This window comes from Vombatus ursinus, unplaced genomic scaffold (genome assembly GCF_900497805.2).
Source record: "Vombatus ursinus unplaced genomic scaffold, bare-nosed wombat genome assembly UNPS02014816.1, whole genome shotgun sequence".
NCBI classification, from domain to species: Eukaryota; Metazoa; Chordata; class Mammalia; order Diprotodontia; family Vombatidae; genus Vombatus; species Vombatus ursinus.
This window is the reverse complement of record NW_020954594.1, coordinates 27,792,366-27,820,134: the sequence shown is the minus strand read 5'-3', so window position 1 is coordinate 27,820,134 and position 27,769 is coordinate 27,792,366. Positions and strand designations below refer to the sequence as shown.

Below are 27,769 nucleotides of genomic sequence, written 5' to 3'. Positions count from 1 at the left end.
ATAAAGTATGGATAATTTATCAATGACAAAATGTGTTTTTAAATAACTGTACAATAGGATTCACTGGTTAAATAACAATTTTATACTATGCTTTTCAAGTATAAATTGATTTTTTGGGGGCCATTTGTATGACAAGCTTACTTTTACCATATTCTGTAGCAAAGTTGTTTAATAAAGATTAGTCAGGATTCAGCTTTCATGTCTGATGCCATTAGTATTCAAAACAAAATTTAAAAGAAGTAATAGACTACATTTCAGAGATTCATTGTAAAAGTGGAGATTAGCATGGCATTCATCAAGCTTAACTGAGGCACTCAGTATGTTGTTGCATAATTCACTGTGTGTAAGTGAGTGTTATATATATTGGGAGAACCACTGAGATCTGGAGAAGTTGTGACTCCTATCTAATGAGTTCTGTTAGCATATCTGGAATAATTGCATTAAAGAATGCAAACAATATTCATTCATGGAGCCTTTGGGAACTGCCTCTGAAATGGAATGAATTAAAATATTTTAAAGTGCTTTTAGTGAGTTGATGGAGAATTTAGTGCAAATAGACAACAAATAGAGGGTATAGTTCTGTTTGACATGATTGTTGGTATTCTTGATCTTTATTGTTTGTAAGGACCAATTTTGTTTCTGTTGAGAATGTATCTCAGAAGTAATAATGAAAGTTAATACAGAAACTTTTTAATATGCAAAGTTTCACTTTCTACACCATGTTTAATAGTTCATTCAGGGCATAAAATGAGGTAAAGCTACATCTTGAACATTATTTATTTCTTAAACTTAAAACATTCCTATTGCTGTCCCTTTTGGACACAGTGCTTTAGTTAATGCTTTTGTATAAGAGTGTTTATAGCTGGCATATTCAATGAATAAACATAAATAATTTATAGATAGTGCTACGTATACTATCACTTTATATTGATGTGAATCCAAACTTGGTGTTATCCAGATATATGAAAATTCAGAAAGTGTAGAGAGAGCCCTTAGACTTTTTTTTAATTCCCTCCTCCCATTATTGCATGTAAAGAGGTCTATGATAAAGGGTAGTTCCAAAACTGTGAATTAAATAAATCACCGCTTACAGTACTAATACCTTTTAGGTGGTTTCTTAGAGAGCAGTCATGGACTCTTAGGACTAGCATGGATTTAAGAGATTTTTTTCCATTCTGATCTCATTTTACTGAGATAAAATAAAGCTGTTCCATAGAGGTTAAAGTTACACAAGTAGGATGTTAAAAAAAAAATGGAAACTACATATATGAATGGAAGGAACCAGCTTTGAGTAAATTTCTTTTGAATTAACCCTAATGAAGGTTCACCCTACTTCAGTCTCCAAGATCTTTGATGTTTTAAAGGGAGGCCAGAGCTAGTGTTATCAGATGACAGTATTGTCAGTGTTCTGTTTATTGTCATGTTGAAGTTTGTAGGGTTTGCTTGGTCTTTCATATTTAAAGGGCTTTGCTGAAATAGGTATTTTTTTACACACTGTGCATGCATACACACATGCACACGCATGCAACATACCTGAAACCCATGAGGTGTGCCTAAAATTTGGAGGAAAAACAAGAGGGATGGATATCAAGTATAAGATTAGTTCCCACCAAAACAGCCCTTTCAAGAAACAAGAATCATAATAGTGAAATAGCCTAAATAATAGAAATATTCCCTCAATGAACAATATAGCTAATGGGGTATCCTTGCAGTGATTCGTGGTGATGCCTATCTTATTTAACTTTTGTAAATGATCTTAGAGAGGGATTATATAGTGAGATATCTCAGATTTGCAGATAGTATTCTTCCTGAGTGAAATGTCAAGCTGTTAACCAGAAATATCTTAAGATATTTTGCATATTAGTAAATTGTCAGATGAGCTTCATTGTGGCAAGTATTACATAAGTAATTTAGAGTATGTTAATGCAAATAGCACCCACAAATTGATAGGGTTTTAAGCTACAAGTTAGACTCATGAAGTAATTTCAGAAGATTTCCTAAAGAAATATTTTTAATGTGTCAATAGAAAAAAAAGGCCAAATATTCCTAAGACATTCGAAACAAAACAGAAAAATGTTTTTCTGCCTTTGTATAAAACCATGAAATGCTTTGTGCAGTTGTGATTACTTCACCTTAAGAAAGAAAAAAAATTGTGTCTGGAAAAAGCCAATTAAAGTGATTTGAAGGCATTGAGGAGAGATTGACAAGATTAAGGTTACAGTCTAGAAAGGCACAGGAAGAATAATCAGTTTATTTGCTTAACAATAAGCACATAATATGTGTAAGGGACTCTACTAAGAACTGAGATGAATATAACGTTGGATGACATGTTTTCTCTCCACAGAGCCTAAGGAGAGAAATTAGGTATGTACAAATAAGTAGTACAAAGTAGAATGATAAGTGTGTAAGAAGTTTAGACTTGTGCTATGAGGGTTCAGCATGAAGGAAGACAAGCTTCCACTCATGGTAATCAGGAATGATTCTATGAAAGAAGATCTGTTTTGATGTAAGTCTTGAAAGATAAATTTAAGTGAAACAGTGGTGTTGGGCAGAGGGTTTGGTCAAGCAAGGCACAGACAGTAACATTAGAAAAGGTATGGAGACAGTAAACTGTGACAAAAGGGCATGTTAAATTTGGGAGGCATGAACATGACAAAACAGGAAATTGATAAATGTTGGAGAAGATATGGGAAAATTGGAGCGTTGTTGGTGGAGTTGTGAAATGATCCAACCATTTTGGAGAGCAATTTGGGATTATACCCAAAGGGCTATAAAAATGTGCATACCCTTTGACCCAGCAATAGCACTTCTAGAGCTATATCCTAGAGAGATCATGCAAATGGGGAAAGTACGTACATGTACAAAAAAATATTTATAGCAGCTCTTTTTGTGGTGGCAAAGAATTGGAAATTGAGAGGATGCCCATCAATTGTGGAATGGCTGAACAAGTTGTGGTATATGAATGTAAGGAATACTATTGTGCTATAAGAAATGATGACCAGGCTGACTTCAGAAAAACTTGGAAAGACTTGTATGGTCTGATGCTGAGTGAAGTGAGCAGAACCAGGAGAACGTTGTATGCAATAACAGCCATGTTGTGCGATGACTAATTTTTTTTTTAAATTTTTTTAAATTAAAAAAAATTTTAATTTATTTTGAATTATCAACAATCACTTCCATAAACTTTTGAGTTTTAAATTTTTCTTCCCCTCACTCCCCACCTCTCTCCCCAAGACGGCATGCAGTCTGATATAGGCTACACATATATATTCCTATTAAACATATTTTCACCAATAGGAGGAAACACCAGAAAGAGGAAACAAAACACAACAGAAGAAAAAAACATAGCAAATAGTATGCTTCGATCTGCATTCAAACTCCATAGTTCTTTGTGGATGGCATTTTCTATCATGAGGCCTTTGGAGATGTCTTAGATCCTTGTATTGCTAAGGAGGGTTAAGTCTATCAATATTACTCATCACACAACGTGGCTGTTACTGTGTACATCATTCTCCTGGTTCTGCTCATTTAACTCAGCATCAGACCATATAAGTTTTTCCAAGTTTTTCTGAAGTCAGCCTGTTCATCATTTCTTATAGCACAATAGTACTTTATTACATTCATATACCACAATTTGTTCAGCCATTTCCCCAATTAATGGGCATCCTCTCAATTTCCAGTTCTTTGCCACCACAAAAAGAGCTGCTATAAATATTTTTGTATATGTATGTACTTCCCATTTGTATGATCTCTTTGGGATATAGCCTTAGAAGTGCTATTGCTGGGTCAAAGGGTATGCACATTTTTATAGCCCTTTGGGCGTAGTTCCAAATTGCTCTCCAAAATCGTTGGATCATTTCACAACTCCACCAACAATGCATTAATGTTCCAATTTTCCCACATCTTCTTCATCATTTATCATGTTCCTGTTTTGTCATGTTGGCCAATCTGATAGGGTTGATGTGGTACCTCAGAGTTGTTTTGATTTGTATTTCTCTAATCAATAGTGATTTAGAGCATTTTTTCATATGAGTATAGATGGCTTTAATTTCTTCATCTGAGAACTGCCTGTTCATATCCTTTGACCATTTATCAGTTGGGAAATGACTTGTATTATAAATTTGACTTAATTCTTTATATATTTTAGAGATGAGACCCTTATTGGAGAGACTGGTTGTAAAACTTCTTTCCCAATTTTCTACCTTCCTTCTAATCTTGGTTGCATTGGCTTTGTTTGTGCAAAAACTTTTCAATTTAATGTGATCAAAGTTATCCATTTTGCTTTTTGTAATGTTCTCTGTTTCCTGTTTGGTCATGAATTCTTCTGTTCTCCATAGATCTGACAGGTAAACTACTCCTTGTTCTCCCAGTTTGCTTACAATATCAGTCTTTATATCTAAATCATGAACCCATTTTGACTTTATTTTGGTATATGGTGTGAGACTTTGATCTATGCCTAGTTTCTGCCATACTCTTTTCCAGTTTTCCCAGCAGTTTTTATCAAAGAGTGGGGTCTTATCCCAGAAGCTGGGGTCTTTGGGTTTATCAAGTAATAGATTACTATAGCCATTGACCTACTATGTCTTGCATACTTAATCTATTCCACTATTTTGTTTCTTAGCCAATACCAAGCAGTTTTGATGATTGCTGCTTTATGATACAATTTAAGATCTGGAATGTCTAGGCCACCTTTCCCAGCATTTCTTTTCATTAGTTCCCTTGATATTCTGGACCTTTTGTTACTTCAAATGATGCTATGAGTTATATTGATAGACTTAACTCTCCTTAGCAATACAAAGATCTAAGACATTTCCAAAGGCCTCATGATGGAAAATGCTATCCACAAAGAAGAAAGAACTATGAAGTTTGAATGCAGATCGACGCATGCTATTAGCTATTTTTTTTTCTTCTGTTGTGTTTTGTTTCCTCTTTCTGGTGGTTCCTCCTATTGGTTCTAATTCTTACTTACAACATCAGTAATGTGAAAATATGTTTAATAGGAATGTGTATGTATGGTCTATATCAGATTGCACACCTTCTTGGGGAGGGAAGGGGAGAAAAATTTAAAACTCAAAAGCTTATGGAAGTGATTATTGATAATTCAAAATAAATTAGTAAAAAAAAATTTGGCAGGCATGACAGGTGCATGAAAGGGAGTAGTGTGAGATGAGATTTGGGGTGAGTAGACTATAAAGAACCTTGACTATAAATCAGGTTAAGGAGTGAATTTACTTAGTAGGCAGTGATGAGCTATTGAAGGTCATGATGGGGACAGATAAGGTAAACTTGAACTTGTTCACTAAATTTTGGAATAGTAATATTAGGAATCATTCTTGGAAGTTAGTGAGAGAGAGCTTTAAGACAAATTAAAGTCCTGCTTTACAGATGAGCTGAACTTTTGATACTTATTGTTAGAGATGGTAAGTCTTAAATTATAAGGCCACTGAGTGGTGCAGTAGACAGAGTGCTGGATTTGGAGTTAGGAAGGCCTCACTTTGAAATCTTATCTCAGATACTTCCAACTGTATAACCCCGGTAAGTCACTTTTTTTCCTCCTGTTTGCCTCTGTTTCCTCATGTGTTAAATGGAGATAATTCTAGCACCGTAGCTCACAGGGTTTTGTAAGGATCAAATTTAATAAGTGCTTTGCAAACCATAAAGCACTATATAAATGCTAGTTATCACCATCATCATCATCATTATTTTTACAAATATATTCATGGAGGGTTTAGAGTTATTAGGTAAATTTGTGTATGTTTGGGGGTTTGTTTCAGCCCTTTGAAATGACATAATGGAGTACATCTACTTAATTACTGCTTTTGTCAGAGGTAATATACTAGATTCAGTGGACCATGAGTCTTGTCTAGTAAGGCATTTTCGTGATTGTTAACTTTTATAATTATTCCTTGTTGAATTATCAGAAATCTCTAAGACTGTACCACATACACAATTTACATACAGTATCCACTTAAGTTCAGCCTTCTAAAGCACACAAAGAGGATCTTAGGAGGCCAGCTAATAATTCCTGCATAGCTCTCTGCTGGTGCACTATTTCAGTAAAGCATTCTAGTTTTCAGTCTCTTGAAAGTATGTGCATATAACATTTTTCTCAAGGAACAGGCCTAAAGAAAATCATATTGCATTTTTGAATCTCTTAATATGCACAGTAGACTATAACAGTTTGACAACTAGTCGTATTTAGAAACTTTTAAAAATAGTAAAGAACCTGGTTATTTTTTAAAAAGATAATTTTTCTTTTGCCATTTTGAATAAAAAAATTTATCCACGTAATTAATTATATATAGTCCTTTCTTAGACTTCCTGGGTTTGACCAGAGACAGAAGTATTAAGTATAGTGATAATATCAGTAAATTCACTTTTTAAAAAACTTCATTTGTGGGTAGAGGATGTCTAATGATCTTGTGCCATACTTTTTCTTTTAAGCACTTAAAAAATCTCGTGTAAGGTTCAGTAACATTATGGAGATCCGACAACTTCCATCAAGCCATGCACTGGAAGCCAAGTTATCTCGAATGTCATATCCTGCTGTGAAAGAACAAGAGTCAATCCTGAAAACTGTAGGAAAACTAACTGCAACTCAAGTAGCAAAAATCAGCTTTTTCTTTTGCTTTGTGGTAGGTCTTCTCTTTATATTATATTTAGTAAATCAAATTTTTTACATGTGGATAATTACTGTTATAAAGGGTGAAAAATTTATTAATTTATTTAACAAGTATTATAAAAACTATTAAACTCTTACATGTGGATTACCAGTTTAAAGAGAATTAGAATAGAATAAAATTTAATGATTCACTGTGCAAAATGTAATTAGATGTTTATTTGGTAGATAAGAGACACTTCAAAATCTTATAGTTTCTCCAGTTCATCATTATAAAGTGTGCTGTGGATATATGTTAGGGTTGATAATAGATGTCTGTATAAGATGATTTACTGTTTTTTATTGCTTTAATAAGTATACTTGTTTTTCATGATTTTATATTGATGTAATATTAGTGTAAATTAGTTCAAATCTTATAGTAATTAGTTTAAAATGAAGATCTTGATATGAATGTTTTTAAGCATTAGCCTGTGGCCTACATATTTCTAGCATTATTATGGATAACAGAATCCCACTAAAGCAAAAGAACTTGGACAGCATCCTAATGCTCATTATAGTATTCATGAATGAAAACAAAACATTTTCTCTTAAGGAAATTGTTGAAAGCTTGATTATGTGATCTGTATGTAAATCTTATGACCCATTTTTTTATCTATGAAGTAGCATTAATGCTAACTAGTAGCTCTCTTTGTAGAAAATTAGGGAATTTTATTAATATTAATATTCTCACATAAATCATATTAATGATTCTCATATTAATCATAAAATTTCACTAATTTCTACTAATTGTGCAGAAAGCTTATGAATAGTGAGAAATCTGGATTGTAATTTTAGTGAAGCTTTATAATTTTTAATTCAGCATACATTAAATCCCTATTTTGTGTTAAAGCTAGGCATCCAGAGACAAAAAGAAAACACCCTTTAGAGAGCTGACATTCTTTAGAGAGTGTGGAGTAGAGATGGAATTACTAATCTATATATAAATATATATATATGTATAGATGTTAGTAATTCCACCTCTACAAAACCTTTGATTTTGTTGGAGTATTGAGCATCCTAGAAGGAGCCTTCTTTTACCAAGCATTTTGGCAACTCTTCCGCAACTTACAGGTTTAGGGAGTTACTAAGGGTGCTGAGAGGCTAAGTGATTTGCCCAGGATCACACAGCCAATATTTGTCAGATGTGGGATTTGAATCCAGTTATCATGGCTTTCAGACCAATCCTCTTCCCCTCAAATTAATACAAGTTAATTTTAGGAGGGAGAGAAAACCAAACAACTTTATAGGTAAGAGAAGGCTTCATGGAAGAGTTGGTACTTAAGTGGATCATTTGGAGGTAGAGTTGAAAGAGTATATTCTAGTCATGAGGAACAACTTGGGTGGATGTATGGTAGCAAGAGAAAATGTGTGTTGAGGTATCAAGACAGTGTGAATGGAATATAGAGAGTCTGAAGGAGAGAAATTTAATTGTATAGGAGTAGTCCTTTAGTAGTGCTTTAAAAGAACAAGATATGAATGATTTGGAATTCATGAAAAGCACCAATTTCACATTTGTTAATAGTAGTAATATTTTATAATAGTAACAGCATGTCATAATGGAGTAAGAGGAACCTTGGAATCATGAATACCAAGGTTTAGATTCAACTCAGTATTCCAGGCAGCTGTTCGAGAATATAAACTACAGAATCAATCAGCGAGTCAGCAAGCATTTATGGAGCACTTCTAGGTGCTAGGCACTTTGCTAAGAAGTGGGAATACAAAGAAAGGCAAAAACAGTCTCTGTCCTCAAAGGATTCACGTTTAATGGAGTGGCTAATTTGCAAAAAAAAAAATTACATATGAGATAGGTACAGTGTTAAGTGTAGGGTAATCTGAAAGGAAAGGCATTAGTAGTATGAGGGACCAGGAATGGACTGCAGAAGATGGGTCTTGTTCTGACTTTTTTTTTTTTTTTTTTTTTTTTTTTTTGCTTAGGCAGTTGGGGTTAAGTGACTTGCCTAGGATCACACAGCTAGTAAGTGTCAAGTGTTTGGTCTGAGGTCAGATTTGAACTCAGGTCCTTGACTTCAGGGCTGGTGCTCCATCCACTGCACCACCTAGCTACCCCTTGTGCTGACTTCTGAAGGAAGCCAGGAGGTAGAGGTGCCTTCCAGGTATGGGAAGTAGTGAAAAGGCACAGAGAGAAGAGACAAGGTGTCATGTGTGAGAAATAGTAAGAAGGCCAGTGTTGTATTGTATTTGGAGGGGAAAGTAAAATGTAGGAAGATTGGAATGTTAGGAAGGGACCAGGTTGTGAAGGGCTTTAAATGCCAAATGGAGCTTTTTGTGGTTGATTTGGGAGGTAATAGGGAGCCATAGAAGTGAGTAGGGTAGGGTGATGTGGTCAGATCTGCATATTGGGAAGATAACTTTGGCAGCTGAGTGGAGAATAGACTAGAATAGGGAAGAAAACAGGAAGGGAGAGAGACCAATCAGAAGGCAATTGCAATAGTCCAGCCATGAAGTTACTCATTACTGCACTCAGTTGGTGGCTTTGTGAATAGAGAGAAGAGGACACATAGGAGAAATGTTGTTAAGGAAGAAATGACAAGATTTGGCAACAGATTGGATATATGGTGTGAGGGTAGGTGATGAGTTGAAGTTAGGAGCCTGGTTGGGAGAATAGTTGTACCCTTGATAGTAACAGGGAAATTGAGAAGAAGGAACGGTTTAGGGGAAATAGAGTTCAGAGAAGGTGCCAGTCTGTATTAGAAGAGAAAATACCTCACCAGGAGCTTCCTGGTGTATTTTATTTTATTAGTGCTTCTATATAATTGAATGCTTCATAAATGTCAGAAAACAGTTTGATCTTATAAATGTAAACATTTCTCATTCCAATTTTATACCTATTATTAATTGCTTCAGTTAACTTTTTTCCTACCAGTGGTAGAACCATAAACTTTTGGTCTTTTCTGAATTAATAAGGCTTTTACATGGAACCAGAGGAAAATTTCTGACAAATTAACATGGTCATTTTTTTTAAAAGCCTTTGCTTAGTAGTTTTAAAGAAACATTGTGATTTCTCTTTATATTTTTGTTTCAAGTCATAGTAAGTTTTCTTTTAGAGAATTTTTTTTCGTAAAGCTTTCATGAAGTAAAATAATTCCATTTATGTAGAGAAGTAGTATGGAGTAACAGGGTATTGGAAGCAGTGGTATAGTGTGAAGAGCACTGGAATCAAAAGACCAGGGTCCAAATCCCACCTCTGGGGTTTAATTACTTTCCTGACCTTAAGCAAATCATTTAATCTCCCTGGGCTTCAGTTTCTTCATCTATAAAGTGAAGAGAGTTAGAATGGATAGCCTCTGAGGTCCTTTGCAGCTTTAGACCCATGCATGATCCTACCCTGCTGTTAGGGTGATGTGCAGAGCTTGAAGTAGGGAAGACTTGGGTCCAAGTCAAGATTCTGAGACTTAGTCGCTACCTTACCTTGGGTAAATCACTTAACCTTTTGGAGCTTTAGACAACTGCTAAAGATTTGTTTACTAAGTCCTAGGTTGTAATCTCAGCTGGTGGAGTTTCAAAACTAGGAATTCCTTCATGCTGAGAAAAGTCTTAGATCCTTCATGTAATATGTATTCAAGAAGTATGAAACACTTTGTTCATAGCTCTGTGATGTATTAAGTGATTTTTCTGGGTCACAAGCTAACAGGAGTTGGAGCCGGGATTCAAACTCAGATCCTCTGACTTTGTGCTTCACCAGGCATTGGTTTATTTAGATGGTAATTAGCTTTACCAAAACACATTCCCTGATAGATACAGTCTTCATTATGCATAATTAAATATATGTGCATATGTATGTGTACACTGTGAATAGATGTGTGCATGTATGCATATGTGAGATATATGTAAGCATGCATATGTTTACATATAACACATATGTATACACATGTACTCAGTATTCCCACACATAAATTACTTACTAGATTAGTTGTATAGCTTTTCAGTCACTACCCTTAAGTCTTCATCAGAATTGTTCAAAAACTCAAATTGATCTATGTTTTATTGATCCCATGGATTTGGATGTTGTCTCCAGCTGTGCAGATCACAACACATTTTTGCCTACACATCCTTTATGACTCTTTATCATGTCTTCCCAGAAGTTTACTTTTGAGGTTCCACTCAATATGCTGGAAACCTTCCTCTTTTTGTTTATGTTTTTGTTCACATTGGGAGGGGCCTAGTGTACAACTCTAGCATGAATGAATTAATAGATTTGTAGTAGAGAATTGTCTTGACAGTTTTTTGGGAAGCTGTATCTTAAGTCTGGAACATTGTTTGACAGTTGGAAAGGACTAGTAAGCAAGTCCCTTGAAAGAACTGGTAGATAGATGATGTGATTCAGATGTTATCTCTATCTTTGTATTACCTGATATTTAAATGTTCGTCTTTTCTTATGCTAGCAGAGAACAGTGAGATTGCTGAGAAGGCAAACTGTATTTTTGACTAAGAAAATTAATGTTTTTATACTAGTAGTAAAGGAAATGGTTAAGGAAGTTGCAGTTATCATTGTCATATGTGTTGTTTCCTCCTTGCTGTAAACCTCCAGTGGAATACTTAGAGAAATCTTCCTTCTTCTTTTTCAATGTGCTAGCTTGTTGTCATTAGTATAACAAAGATAGTGAATAATGTTCAAGAGGGAGGGAAAATTTATGGCAGAGAAAGCAAGTGATAAATGAAGAGAAAAGTGTTGAAAGCTTATGAAGGGAATGATGAGCAGAGAATGCCAACTTAGATCTGGGTGAGTGTCAACAAAATAGTGGCCCTTGTAGTCTTTGGATCATTGCCAATGTAATTTAATCCTAGAATGTGTTACATAGAGTTGATTTGTAACTGTAGTAAATGACTTTGATCTTTTCACCAAAAGCTCTTGTCTCCAATTCATTACAGTTCTCATATGGGATAATTTCCTTCAAATATTTCTGCCTCAGACCTCGGTTATTTTGAATAATGCTATTGTATAGGGGAAACAACAACAAACAAAGTAGGGAAAATAGAACCAAATATAAATCTGAATTTTTTAGAGTATTTCATGTGACATTAAGAAGATGATACTTTGCCCTTTCAGGAGAAACTAACTGTTGTAAGATGTAGTTCAGCAGACATTTATTAGGCACTTACTATGTGCAAGGCAATAGTGTAGGAACATGGAGGAGACAAAGATGAATAAGACACAGCCCCTTTCTCCTTGAATTTATGGTTTGGTAGGGGAGATAAAACATGTTCACAAATAAATATGATACAAAGTAGAATGTGATAAATGTGTGTGAGAGGCATGAGTTAATTATATATTGCTGACTTTCTTTGATACTGATTATATCACTACCTCATTTTCTTATTTCGATGGATGAAAAAAACTAGCAAGGAGGAGAACTTTAGATGGAGTCAGGATAACCGTCATAGCCTTATTCCAGCTCTTACTGACTCAAGACAGAAGGGAGACCATGAGCCCTTAGTCATACATAGACTTTCAGGGGTGATGACTAGTGGTGATACAGTGACTGCTAGTTCTTTGAGGATTAAGTTGGCTAAGATTTATTTCCTGGCTTAATTCCAGTATCTGAGAAGACAAAGTACATCTTTAAAGAGATGCAAGTGACTCTCTGATGAGGGAATGTATTGATCTCTGCTAGTTGAAAAGCTCTTAAATGGTAGTAGTGTTAGACTTATATTTTATTGACTTAAATGATTTAGTATTCTATTATGGTTTTATAAAATAGGGAACAGAAAAATTCTTATCTAAGTTAAGATAAGAATAGGTGTAGAAAGAAAGGAATAGGAAAAGAGTGGATTCTTCGTAGTTAATCTTATATCATCCCCCTATAATGAAGACTGGTACAACTATTTCTACATATTAAGAGGAAGTATAAAGTTACAATTACCTGGTTTAATCTAAAAATTGTTTCTTAAGGGTATTTTTTATAGCAAAATTATACAGCCTTACACATTCTTTCATTCTATGAACATAATTTCACCTAGAACTTGTGAAATTTGTCAGTTTGTAAAAAATTAAAATGTTCTCTTACTGTTGAAAATCCTTTGAATGTAAAAATATTTGTCAACTGCTATTCCTTTTTTATAGAATGCCATCAATACTGAATAAAACAGTATTGATTCCGCAAATTATTTGGCCCTTATTAAAAAGAAATAGCTGGCCTCAGAGCCAGCTGGCTTCAAGTCCTGCCTCTGGCATGTATTGGTTGTGTGAATCTGGGCAGGTCACTTAACAGTGACTCTTTAAAACTATGAGTCACAGAGAAAATGCCAACTTGCAATAGTAGAGAGTAAGTTTCCTCATCTTGGAGTTCTCTTTGTTAATGAAATCACAGGTCCAAATCCCTATTCTTATCTCTAAAAACAAATACAGTTTTTTCCTACTTCCAGTTGCTAAATTGGTTTATTTTTTCTTAAGCCTGTACATAGCTAGCATTAGTTATTTGGGTGATGTTGATAGTGGAAGTGTTAGTCTAAACTAAGTTTTTTAAAAGCTACTTGTTCGTTATAGAACAGTTTCTAAAACTGAGGTTATGAATAATATTTAGAGGAGAATGAAGTAAAGAAATAAAATTTGTAATTTTAATTGTAAATGTATCTTATTCCCATGTGAAATCTTTTTCTGCTCTCTAGTGGTTTTTGGCAAATTTATCATATCAGGAAGCACTTTCAGACACCCAAGTTGCTATAGTTAACATCTTGTCTTCAACTTCTGGTAAGATATTTATTGTATAATGCAATTTGTAAATTACCTAATAAGATTTATTTTGAAACTTTTGTCATTTTACTTCAATAAATTAAGAAACATTTGTGTAGATATGCCTAAAGATTTATGACATTTCTCTTTTATATAAAATTATGACATTATTTTGTTTTTAAAGGTAAGGCTTTTTTAATCTTGATAAATTTGTGTGCCTTTATAGGTCTTTGCAAACATATTACATTTCATAATAAAATTATCCTGCTGCATGTTACATTTTTATTGTATATGGAATTGTATAGTATTTGAAAATAGCATAGGAAAATTTCATTAATTATGTTGGCCAATAGTTTATTTATTTATTTATTTTTTACTATAGCAACCAGATAAACAGAAATGCAAAACATATCAAGCAGAAAGGATAAATAATGGCCTTTAGTGTTAAGTGGCCCTTAAATAAACAATTATTAAGCTCTTACTATTTCTTGGCAATATGCTAGACACTGGGGATTAAAAAGACAAATGTGTAATAGCTTACATTCTATTGGAAGGAAGGAAGGAAAGGTGTAGCAGAGGAGTCTGCACAGAGTAACATATAAAATAGATGCAATATAGATATAGAGTAACTTCGAGAGGAAAAGGGAGTGTGGACATTTCTTAAATGAGAGAGGATCAGGATAGGTTTTCTGTAGAAGGTGGGATTTGATCCTTAAATGAAGCAAGAGGTTGGTTTTTTCTTTTTTTAGGTATAGGTAAGGAAGGAGTGCATTACAGATATGGAAGACAGCCTGTGTAAAGTTACTGAGTTGAGAGGGTTAGAATGTCATGGAAGGGCAACAACAAGTAAGTAATATTGGGGTTGGAACCTAGAGCGTGAAGAAGAGGAATGTGCAGTAAGTCTGGAGAAGCAGACAGGAGCCAGATTATGAGAGACTTTGAATGTTGAGTGTGGTGTGGTATGTTTGAAAGAGAGACTTCCTCAGGGCTGGGAAGACCTGGGTTCAGTTCCACCCTCTTGACTGTCTATGTGATCTTGGACAAATCACTTAACTTGTCAATACCCTAGGCAGCTCTCCAAGATTATAAGTTTCAGAGAAGGTGCTGATCTATGTTGTTAGAGAAAATTTCCTCATTCAGGAGTTCTCTGTGCTAATAAATTCACTGGTCCAATGATTGACCTCTGTCTCCTATCCTTAAAAATCAAATGAACACATTTGTCTTTTAATGTAAATGCAAGAGGGAATTATAAGAGCTTTTTAAGTAGTGAAGGAGAATGATTAGACCTGTTTTGTGGCATGAAAGGATACAAATGGTGTTAATTATTAATCAAAAAAAGTTGTTGCTATCTTAATGTATAATACTTGTGCAACAATCAGGGAGTTAACATATTTGAAAACAACAACAAAGAAGAAAAATGAGAAGACAAACTCATACTTGCTTTCTCACATCTATAAAATACTTGAAAATGGCATATGCACATATTGAGGGTATCCTCATTCTAAATACACAAAAAGAACAGGTTTTTACAGGCACTGTTCTATAGCAGATCATATCTGGACTGGACTGATTTATATTTTATCCTGTATGTTTTGGACTAGTGCTCTAGGGGGACAGATGAGCTAGGCTCCGAAGTGAGGAGATTGGGTTACATTATTCTTAAGAAATTGCTTAATATTTTCAATTACTCTTTGCTGTTTATTTTTTGGAAAGCCCATTTCTTTATCACCCACATTCTCTCATGATGTCATATAAATGTGAATCATGGAATACCACACTGTCTCAGATGAAGCAAAATTACAGGTGACCCAAAGAATGATGGAAAGATTTATGTCTTCTTGTCTTTAAAGGACTATTAGATGGAAGAAGTTTTAGACAAAGTTCTCTTTGTTCCTAGGGGGCAGAATGAGGGAAAATGAGAACTGTTTCAAAGAAGTATATTTAGATCTACAGAATGATGTACTTACTAATAGAACTTTATGATACTGCAGTGGGCTGCTTTGCAGCCATTGAGTTCCCATTTCATTGGAGATCTTAAAGTAGAGGCTGGATGACCACTAGTTGGGGATTTTAAAAATGAGGTTACTGTTCATTTAAAGGTTGGTTTAGCTCACCTCTGAACATCCTCTCTACTCTTGAGTGTGCTATTCTTTAATTTATTTACTAAGTTTTTGCAGTAAGTACAGTTGATGTGAGGATCTGAGCTAGTGTGGTTGCAATAGAAGTGAAAGGTTTCAGGAGATATTAGAGGTAAAAATCAATGGGTTTTGGCAACTAATTATATAGGTTGGGAGATGATGAAAAATGAAAAGGTAAAGATGATCCATATATTTTGAGTATGGATGCCTGGGAAAAGGGTAGTTCCATTAATAGAAATAAAGACATTAGAAGGAAGGGCAGGTTTGGAGAGTAAGATGATTTCAGTTTTGGATATGTTGAATTTGAAGCATGAGCAGGACATCCAAGTGGAAATATTAAACAAGCAATTGGAAGTATGGGACTGCTTTAGGGAGAAGTTTAGGTGAGAGAGACCGATTTGAGAATTAGCTATATAGAGGTGACAATTGAAGCAGTCAGAGTGGAAGCTATGGCTAATCAAGAGGGTGTAGAGAAAAGAGGAGTGCAAAGGACATCCAGAGTTAAGTGGTGTGGCATGACTGGTGAAGCACTCAAATCATGCTGCAGGCATTGCAATGTATGCCACACAGTTTCTCAGAGCCTGTTTCCTTATCTGTAAAGTGGGGATGATAATATCAGTTGTGTTGCTTTCCTTTCACAGTTTTTTATGAGGAAAATCATTTGCATACTTTAAAATGCTTCATGTATAAATGTGTTATGTACCCATTTTTAAGGGAGTGGTAGCAAGATAAAGATCCAGACAAGTTTAATAGTAGGAGCAGTCAGGTAGGACAGGAAGTGTGGGAATGAAATACCATGGAAACCAGAGGAGGAGTAAGTATCAAGAATGAAAAGGCTACTTAACAATATCTAACCCAGTAAGCATTAATTTGCTTTCAGTCATACTGAAGGCACTGTTAGGTGCTGGGGATACAAAGGCAAAATGAAAAAAATGCGGATATGTCAAGGATGAGGACTTAAAAGGCTGTTAGATTTGGTACATGTGTTCCTTTGTTGCATTTTTATAATACAACTATTCATAATACAATTGTCTTATTTCCTCATATTTCCATTCTCGAGGGCTGTTTTTCCAGGCCTTATGACTAAATATAATCACCTATTTCTGAACTATAGTCTGGCTTGTGATAACTTTTATTTTTAAAGTTGAGTCACTTCAAACTAGAAGATAAAAAATATTTTTAATATTTTAAAAATAGCTTTGTCACACATGCATGATTATGAAGTCAGAATACTGCTTTGAATGTGTGCAGTTTAGTTGCATGAGTTTTTTAAATGTATGGGTTCATTCTTGAATTTTATTAAAAATTGTCATTTAGTTTAAAGGCATTTTTAATGACCAATGGAAAATTGATTCCTGCTAACTATAGTATCATTGTTAAGATAATTTAAATATAAAATATGAACTAATTCTAAAGTTAAGCATGTTATTTTCTTATTCATAAAAATATTTGGCAGTGTGTAGCCATGGCAGTATTTTAATTAACCCTTTGTTTTAATTTTTCACAGGGCTTTTTACTTTAATCTTAGCTGCAGTGTTTCCAAGTAACAGTGGAGACAGATTTACTCTTTCTAAACTATTAGCTGTCATTTTATGGTAAGACTATCAAATGATAAGTACTTTGTTCTGGTCAAAAAGAGTTACTTTTTTTCTGGTCCTGGGGTATTGGGGATGCATTGGGATATAGGGAAAGATGGTACAACATTGTACAAACAGGGATGGTATCCCACATAGGCCAAAGCAAAAGAAAAATATGAGTGGAGATTTGAAGGTGATGTCATGCTGCTCATGTCTGCCCTGGGTTCCTCTTAGGAAAAATAATGTGAGAAGGGAGTTAGACATTATTGGTTTTCGATTTAACAAATGTTTTTAGAACTCCTCTGTGCAAAGAATGATAACAAGAGCTAAGAATACAAAGATTATAGAAAACAGTCCCATATTTCAAGGAATTTACAGTCTAATGGAAGGGTGCCAGGAGGGGGATTTATCTTAAATATAAATAAACCTTTTACTACTCTTCCAACAACCATGGATTTCCTTTTGTATGTGACCATTACTTGCTTTTTTTTTTTTAAATCATGTTGATTGGTATAGATACAAAAACAATTTCTACATGGAATTTAGTTCTAACTTTTAATCCTAAATTTGAGTTAATATACTAAATAGAGAGCTCTGGCAATAAAAGATATGTTAAAAAGTGACTTTAAAAAACTCGAGTATTTTGATCAGTCTGATGACCAGATGTGATTCTAGAGGATTTATGGTGATGGAGTCTGTAGCTATTTCTTAACAAAGAGGTGATGGACACAGAGTGTAAAATAAGATATACTTTTGACACAGCCAGAGTAAGGTTTTTGGGTTTTTTTTTTGGCTTGAAAATACATATTAATTATAAAGGCTTTGTTTTGTTTTGTTTTTTTTCTCCCCCAAGAGCAGAGATTGGGAGGGTAAGAAGGGATAGAATGGGAAAAAAAGAAACAAAGAAAAGAGAGTATTCGGCGTCTTTTTTAGAAAATGCATAGAAGAAAAAGTAAGGAAGGCCAGAAAGAAGTACAGACACGCATGACAGCTTTGAAAGCTATAGATTGAACTTACATACTTTAAAAGAAAAATAAGCTGTATATAATAGAGCCCCGAAGTTTCATATATAATCCTGTTTTTTTTTCTGTTCTACACATGAGAATGCCCATTTTATTTGGTGTTAAGTTCAGAATAAAAAAATGAACGCCAGCAGAATCCTTTAAGGGAAAACACCTATCGGCTATTTCTGTTGCTATCCTGATTTCTGATCCATGGATTGTATAATCAGACTTCTTATCTTTTTGAATGATGTAATGGCTGATGAATTTCTCAGCCATAGCAACTCTCCAAGACCATCTACTAAGTGGCATAGGGATTGTGACTTGCTACAATGGAGAGAAGTGACCACATCAAAGAAAGAATAAATCCTTAAAGTAAAGGTTAAGAATTTCATTATTCCATTTAAAGAGATGCATTTTGGAAGAGGTTAATAAGATTTAGAATTGTAAGGGAACTTAGAGATCATCTAGTTCAACCCTTTTATTTTATAGATGAGGAAAACTGAGGACCAGAAATGTTAAGTGACTGGTCTAAAGTCACACAGCAAGCAAAGGTAGGATCTGAACCCAAGTCATCCTACAGTACTATACTACAGAAAGTTGGGAACGGAAATGCTGACCTTTGCCAAATCTTAAATTGGTTAGGTCTTTGATTTAGCCTCATTTTTCACCTATGAATATGATAGATTTATACTTTTAACTTTTTCTGTAGCAGAATGTCATTATTTTTGTTTTGCATATAAAATAGTATATTTATGGGGTTCAAGAAAAAACATTGTTACCTTTATAAATTTGAAGTTTTTTTCTTTATCCTTTAAAAATCTCTGAAATTTAATCATAGCTAACATTTTAATAATTCTCAATACACTAGTCAACAAGCATTTATTGAAAGTTTACTATGTGCCAGGCAATGTGCCAAGTGCTAGAGATACAAAGAAAAATAAAAAGCAGTCCTTAACCTCAAGGAGATTACATTCTAATGGAGTAGACAGCATGTACATAAGAAGTTGCATGGATAATTACAGAGTGGATTGCAGCTAACCTTATGAGGGAAAGCACTGGAAGCTGTAGGACTGGAAATGGTCTCCTGTAGCAGGTGGCATTTGAGCTGAGCTAGGGGTTCTAAGATCTAGAGGTGGGGGAGGAGAGAAGACATTACAGGGATTGGGGACAACCAGTGTAAAGCTGTGGAGATAGGAGATGGAGTACTTCTTGTCCCTTACTTCCTTCAATATCCAGCTTAAATTCATAAACAGAAATATATCTAAAGAAGTTTGACCTGAATTTTAAAAAAGCAAGTTTTATGAGTTTTTTTTATCCCGTTGGTCACACACACACACACACACACACACACACACACTTTCCACTCTGTACCTCACTCTACCCATTTCCCTGACTTGAATTTAACAAACATATATCAATCAGCTATGAAGGATAGTTTGGTAATATAAATGCTTGTTGACTGTTTAATTCTGCAATAAACAATAACCTTTTTTTTTTTTTTAACTTTTAACTAATGTGAGGATTAGTGGCTGTAAGTAGGTTAAAGATCTTTCACTCAAAATTTTTATTTTTACAAATAGTCCTCTTTTTCCCATAGCATTGGAGGTGTTGTGCTGGTAAACCTTTCAGGGTCTGAGAAATCAGCTGGAAAAGATACAATAGGTATGTACAAGTCTCTGTCTGTGTAGAAGAAGGCTTAACTTATATATAGAGAGATATCATTGTATATCTTTTATGTATCTATAAGCTAAATGATAAATAGTTGTTAAATAGTGATAGGAACTAGATTTTCACTTTCAGTAGGTAGCAGGATCTCTCAGATGAGGAAACTTCCTCTAATAATGCTGGTTGGCATTTTTTCTATAATTTATAGCCTTTGAATGTTTTCTTGAGCACTGAGAAGTTATGTGTGACCTGCTCAGGGTTATATTGCCAATACATGTGAGGGGCTGGACTTGAACAGTTTTTCCTGGCACTGAGAAAAGCCCTTTATACATTATATCACACTTTTTCCACTCTGTTGAATTAATCTTCATATTTTATAGGAGTATGTATATAGCAGATTATGTGTGTATGCATCTATAGTTATATACACACCTTTATGAGTATAAGGTAGCACAGTAGAGTGGGGTGAGGGGTGGATTTGAGGTCAAAAACTTAAGTTCAGATCCTGGCTATCCTGCAGACTTTCTGTGTTACTGTGGGCAAGTCACTTAATATCTTTGTACTTCAGTTTCCTCATCTATTCTTTTAGCCCCCAAATTATATTCATATGCAAAATAGTATGAACATAGATATCTAGGGATATTTCAGTTATTTGTCATTCAAATTCTGACTTTCACCTTTACCATTTGTTTAGTTCTGAATGTCTTTATTAGTTATGGAAAGTCCTTTTATGGAGTGAATGTCAGGAGACAGTGAAAAACCAAAATGAAGAAATGAATGCAATGAAATTTTTGATGTGCTCAAAATTATCACAAAGCAAATAGATGATATTTGACTTGTTTGAGATTTAAATACTTTTGATGATTTATTAAAATTTCACATTCAAAAGATATTCAAGAGACAATAGTTCATTTACTAAGTATTTATTATATATCTTCTGTATAGCTGGTACTATATCCTGTCTTCAAGGAGCTTAAAATTAGTTGAGCATATGTCATTTAAGTGCATTATTCAATTGGAGAACAATATAAGACAGTGAATATATAACTGCAATAAGTACTAAATTATGTGGTAAAGACAACAGTAAGAATTAAGGGAAGGGAAAGGTCAGTGTTGACTGGAGTAGTTGGAGAAGACTTTGCAGAGGATGTGGGATTTGAGTTGGTCCTTGACAGATGGGTAGGATTTGCACGGAGAAGAATAGAAACGTTATAAAGACACAACATTAGGGAGATGGAAATAGCAAATGTGTTTTAACAGTACATCAAAAACATTGCTTTAAATTATTTTTATTTTTACAGGTTCCATTTGGTCTCTTATTGGTGCCATGCTTTATGCTGTCTATATTGTTATGATTAAGAGAAAAGTAGACAGAGAAGATAAATTGGATATACCAATGTTCTTTGGTAAGACTATTAATTCATAGGACTTTTTTCTAAATGACTCAGTCACTATCTCTGTGTTGTAATTGTTATTTTCATATTTTGATATTTAATTTTCTTTAATTTATAAAGGTGTCTAGGATCATGAAATTTTATCACAATAAAGGGTTTTAGTTAATTAAGTAGTTTACTCCTCACCCTTACCTCCACCTCTGTTTTGCCATTTGTACTGTACACTACATTGTGGGTTAATTCTATCCTCCCTGCTTGGGAAAGAAAATTATAGAATTCCAGAATCTAAACTGGAAGAAAAGTACATCAGAATTCATTTAATCCAACTTATATTTGAGCAACAAAGGCCTTTGTAATTTATCCAAAAATTGGGTATTTAGCCTTTACTTGAAGACCTCCTGTAAAAGGGAAACCACTCCCTCCCAGGACAAATATACTAAAATACCTACACCATGTAAGGATAAAATAAAAGAGAAATATCAGCCAATATTATTAATGAATGTTAATTAAAAATTTTTAAGTCTATCAAATAGGCTTCAGTAGTTATTTAAGAAATCTTTCATTATGACCAAGTTGCATTTATACCAGGATGTTTCAGCATTAGGAAAACAACATAATCATATTTAAAACAAATATCCAAAACCACATGATTATCATAAAAGATGCAGAAAAAGCCTTCAACACAGTACAACAGTAATTAATTCTTGAAAGCCCTACAAACTGTAGGCACAGAGGATGTTTTTTTAATATAAAAAAACTGAAACTAAATGCATTAGAAGCTTTCTCAGTAAATAATAGAACAAAACAAGGAGTGCTTTTTCTTCTTGCTATTATTTGACTTCGTTCTAGAAATGCTAGCAGTAACAGTAAGATGGAATGGTAATAACTAATTATAGCGATCGACAGCATTTATACAATGCTCTAAAGTTTACAAAAGGTGCTGTTATTATCCCCATTTTTACAGTTGAGGAAACTGAGTCAGAGGTTAAGTGACTTGCCCAGGTTGATAAAGCTGAGGTCAGATTCCAACTCAGATAGTCCTGACTCCACATCAGAAATAGCCATCTACATTATGTGAAATAGGTAAAGAAACCAAAGGTATAAACATAGGCATAGAGGAGATAAAATTCTTCCTATTTGCTGATGATTTGATTATTTACTTAGAAAACCTTGGGAAATTATTGCTTCGACAGCACATATACTAAAATTGAAACAATAGAGATTAGCATGGCACCTACGCAAGGATGACACGCAAATTCGTGAAGCACCACATACTTTTAATTGAAGGTATTAGAATAGGCGAAGAACAAACAGAGCTATCACTCTTTGCAGATAATATGATATACTTAGAGAACACTAGAAAATCAAGTAAAAAACTTCTTGAGGGTCAGGTAGGTGGCGTAGTGGATAGAGCGTCGGCCATGGAGTCAGGAGGACCTGAGTTCAAATTTGATGTCAGGCACATAACACTCACTAGCTGTGTGACTCTGGGCAAGTCACTTAACCCCAATTGTCTCACCAAAAACAAAAACAAAAACCTACTTGAAATAATAAACAACTTTAGCAGAATTGCAGGATATAAAATAAACCCACATAAATCATCGACATTTCTGTATATTACTAACAAAGTCCAATAGCAAGGGATAGAGAAATTCCATTTAAAGTTGTTATAGACATTATGAAATATTTGGGAGTCTGCCTGCCAAAACAAATTCAGAAACTACATGAACACAATTGCAAAACACTTTTCGCACAAATAAAGTCAGATCTAAATAACTGGAAAAACATCAGTTGCTCATGGGTAGGCCGAACTAATACAATAAAAATGACAATTCTACCAAAATTAATTTACTTATTCAGTCCCATACCAATCAAATTACCAAAAATTATTTTGTAGAGCTAGAAAAATTAATAACAAAATTCATTTGGAAGAACAAAAGGTCCAGAATATCAAGGGAACTAATGAAAAGAAATGCACGGGAAAGTGGCCTAGCCATACCAGATCTTAAATTATATTACAAAGCAGCAGTCGTCAAAACTACTTGGTACTGACTAAGAAATAAGAGTGGTGGATCAGTGGAATAAGTTAGGTTCACAAGGCATAGTAGTCAATGACTATAGTAATTTGCTTTTTGATAAACCCAAAGACTCCAGCTTCTGAGATAAGAACTCACTATTTGACAAAAATTTCTGGGAAGACTGGAAGAGTATGGCAGAAACTAGGCATAGACCAACATCTTACATCGTATGCCAAAATAAAGTCAAAATGGGTACACGATTTAGATATAAAGGCTGATACTATAAGCAAACTGGGAGAGTATGGAATAGTTTACCTGTCAGATTTATAGAGAACGAAAGAATTTATGACCAAACAAGAGATAGAGAACATTATGAAATGCAAAATGGATCATTTTGATTACCTTAAATTGAAAAGTTTTTGCACAAACAAAGCCAACGTAATCAAGATTAAAAAGGAAGGAGAAAGCTGGGAAACAATTTTTACAGCCAGTGTCTCTGATAAAGGCTTCATTTCTAAAATATATATAGAGAACTGAGTCAAATTTATAAGAATACAGGTCATTCGTCCATTGATAAATGGTCAAAGGATGTGAACGCAATTTTCAGATGAAGAAATTAAAGCTGTTTGTAGTCATATGAAAAAATGCTCTAAATTACTATTGATTAGAGAGATGCAAATCAAAACAACTCTGAGGTACCATATCACACCTATCAGATTGGCTAACCTGACAAAACAGGAAAATGATAAATACTGGAGAATATGTGGGAAAATTGGAATACTAATGCATTGTTGGTGGAGTTGTGAACTGATCCAACCATACTAGAGAGCAATTTGGAACTATACTCAAAGGACAGTCAAGCTGTGTATATACTCTTTGACCCAACAATACCACTTCTAGGTCTGTATCCCAAAGAGATCATACAAATGGGAAAAGGACCCACATGTACAAAATTATTTATAGCATGTCTTTTTGTGGTGGCAAAGAATTGGAAATTGAGGGGATGCCCATCAGTTGGGGAATGGCTGAGTAAGTTGTGGTATATGAATGTAATGGAATACTATTAATGATGAGCAGGCAGACTTCAGAAAAACCTGGAAACACTTATATGATATAATGCTGAATGAAGTGAGTAGAACTAGGAGAACCTTGTACACAGTGACAGCCCCATTGTACAATGACTAACTTCATAGACTTATCTCTTCTTAGCAATGCAAGGATTTAAGACAACTCCAAAAAACTCATGATGAAAAATGCTGTCCACATCCAGAAAAAGAACCATGGAGTCTAAATGCAGATTGAAACTCATTATATGCACTCTCTTTTTTTTTTTTGTTTCTTCTTTCTTGTGATTTCTCCCATTGGTTCTGATTCTTCTTTACAACATGACTAATGTGAACATAGGTTTAATATGAATGTATATGTTGAGCCTATATAAATTTACACACTGTCTTGGGGTGGGGGAAGTCAAAATCTTATTGAAGTGAATGTTGAAAACTAAAATAAATTTATGAAAAAAAAATCTTGGCGAATCAATAAAGATTTAATTATGACATTTAATGCCTTTGCCAAAGTCATAGGCTGCAAAATAAACCCTTAAAAATCAATAGCTTTTCAGTATAATAATAACAGAGTTCAAGAGGTAATAATAGAGAAATCTCATTCACATTAACTGCAAAATGCACCAGATATTTGGGGATCAATCCAGCAAAGCATATAAAATACTCGCATAGATCCATTTATAAAATGCTTCTTAAAGAACAACTTAAGTAGCCGAGGAAATATTCAGTGCTTATAGGCTGTTCCAGTATAAAAAATATTACTATAAAGATTAGTTTACAATTTTAATGCTTTTCTAATCATACTTATAAACAATACATATTATAGACTTAAAATAATATTCATTTGGAGAAAGAAAAGATCTGTAGAATATCCAGGGAAATAATGAAGAGGTACGAATGAAGGGGCAATAGCACTTCTAGACTTCAAACTATGTTATAAAGCAAGCTATTAAAACCATTTGGTTTGGGTAAAAAAAAAATTGAGATATAGAACAGTGGAATAGACTTAATAAAAGAGAATTGGAAATAATGGAACTTCATAAGCCATGACTTGTTCTTGTTGAAGACATGTTACAAAGTTATGATTCTTTGTAATTGCTATAGCCCTTTCAAGTTGTTTACCAGTTCTTTTAATATTGTCTTCCAAGGTTTAACAGGAATTGAAGTCAGGTTTATTGGCTGTGTTTTCTTAAGGATAACTTAGTTATTTACCCGACGATCATTTCCACATGTGTGTGTATGTATCTCCTTTCTTTTCCTCTCCACACTAACCCCCAGAACCACCTAATGAAGAAAACTGACCAAATAGTTATGAAAAACTGAGCAACACAGCAACCATGTTTAACAGTGTATCCAACATTGTTGACTTGTGATTTGCACACTCCACTTTATGCCTTTTTTGAAAATCAAAGTATTTGTCCTCCAGTACTTTAGTGCATCACCTTCTACACTGAAATATAGCTTTCATGGACCTGGTGGCAGGTCCATGGTCATCTGGGTACTTTTTTTTAACTGTCTCCCTACTTGGGTTCTACTCCTTGACCGTGTACACAGGAATGACCCGTGTGTGTGAAGAATGTCTATTGCCCAAATTACGACAAGTATTAGGATGAACTGTTTATAGAACTTGTTTGTCAGTACATGTATCTGGGTTAGACAGTAGATAGACAAGTTGTGTACAGAGTTGAAAACGACGAAGATAGTAGGATAGCTTGCCTTTGGGAAATTGCTGGGCCTCTTTAATGACCCTACATGTCCCAAAAACCAGTGCCAGTCTTTTAAATACCAGTGTTCTTTTGGTGTTGCAATATGGCAATGAGACATGGAATACAAGTCTCTGAATTATTAAAAATGAATTATCACACAGGACTCTGGTAGCATGTGGTAGATGTGACTGAGCAGTGACAGAACCAAAATGAGAAATGTTGAATAGGTGTAAAAGACATCACTAAGGAAATATATGGTAGGAAAAGAAGAGAGGCTGGTTATGTGATGAGGATGAAGGAAAGAGGTGACAGGCATATAACCAGAGTGTATATGACCCAGGGGCATATACCCTCCTAATGTCAGGAGAAAATGAGAGACCTCTAGCATGATGGATGGATCACCTGTGGCGAGCTTGTGGAAGGATATGGACGTGAATAACACAGGGTGGGCAGTCACCAATGGGTTGCGATCTTCATTGTTGGAGATCAACTTCCAAATTGATATTAGCAAATCCATTTGAATATCTGAGTATTCGTCTCCCTCTTAACCATTTTTCTTTTATTTCCAGGAGAGAAAACAGAAGTGCAAGAGTTGAATAGTTTGCCTTCTCTTAATGTCCATAATTTGTCTGCCCCAAGCCAAAGTTTTTGAGCTTGTTTTCATTGCCCTTAGCATTCCTTTCTACCTTCTCTCTGTGAATTTTAAGCTTTTAGTGCAAAACTATTAATGTATTTTCTCTCAGAGTATAATGTGAATATAGTTGGAAATGAGAATTCTTTATTTTACTGCCAAAAGAGAACTCCTTTATTGAGTCACATCACTTTACCTCTCTGCTAGGTAATGTAAATCTCATGAGACAGTTAATCTGTTCTTGTTTTTGCATATGACAGTTTGTGTACCATAGAAAACATAGGAATGCATTCACTGTGGCAGGATTAGGAATATCACTTTTGTTCTGTGGTTTTATTGCCGTACTAAGAAAAAAGATCATGTGGGCATTTGGAATTGGTTTTGCCTGACATTTCCTTATTGAAATTAAAAGTGTTATGGTACCCACAGCTAGGTGGTACAGTGGATAGAGTGTCAAGCCTGGAATCAGGAAGACATCTTCCTTAGTTAAAATTGGCTTCAGACACTTAATAGCTGTGTGACCCTGGGGAAGTCACTTAACTCTGTTTCTGATCTGTAAAATGAGACGGAGAAGGAGATGGCAAACCACTCCAGTGTCTTTGCCAAGAAAACCTCAATGGTGTCACAAAGACACGACTGAAAACAATTGAACAACGAATACAGTTTTCAGACCCCTTGAACTCACCATCCCTTGGATTTGTGGTTTCTGAAATATAAATCCATCCATTCTCTGTTACCTAACACCTGCTTAATAATAAAACTTTTGTTCATAGGACTCTTTGCTGAAAATGAGCAGACTCCTAGGCTCTTTTGGAAGCTCACTTCCATCGTAATGAAGAAGAACCTTATAAAGGCTGTTCTTTGTTTCTGTGTCCATTATTTTCTTCAGATAAGGAAGCCATATGGTATTGTAAGGAGAGACTTTGGCACAGAGTCAGAAGGCCTAGGAGAGCCTTTTTGGCTTTCCTACCAGTTTGCTGTATAATCTTGAGCCACCCTGTTAACCTCTAGGCCTCAGTTTCTGAATCTGTGAAATGAAAAGGTTGATCTATTTTCTTTCTAAAGTTGCTTCTGGCTTTAAAATCGAATTCTTAAACATAGTAGTGAAAATAATTTTAGGAGATGAGCACTATCAAAACTAAACTTCAGTGAAAAGATATGTAAGTAAAGTTATATATCCAAGTATAATGCATGTAAATAAAGTGTTGTATTAGTGACATGTTGTT

At 34.5% G+C, this 27,769-nt stretch overlaps 1 protein-coding gene and 1 pseudogene across 1 annotated transcript in view; both read left to right on the top strand.

The window, feature by feature from the left end:
- Positions 1-27,769, top strand: part of SLC35F5 (solute carrier family 35 member F5) — a 51,483-nt gene that overhangs the window by 10,202 nt on the left and 13,512 nt on the right. Inside the window, exons 7-11 of the mRNA XM_027835744.1 lie at positions 6,445-6,635; positions 13,286-13,367; positions 16,995-17,082; positions 19,666-19,730; positions 21,035-21,139. Coding sequence (XP_027691545.1) covers positions 6,445-6,635; positions 13,286-13,367; positions 16,995-17,082; positions 19,666-19,730; positions 21,035-21,139 — 531 coding nt within the window. The remainder of the gene's footprint in view (positions 1-6,444; positions 6,636-13,285; positions 13,368-16,994; positions 17,083-19,665; positions 19,731-21,034; positions 21,140-27,769) is intronic.
- LOC114023202 lies at positions 22,309-22,406 on the top strand (annotated as a pseudogene).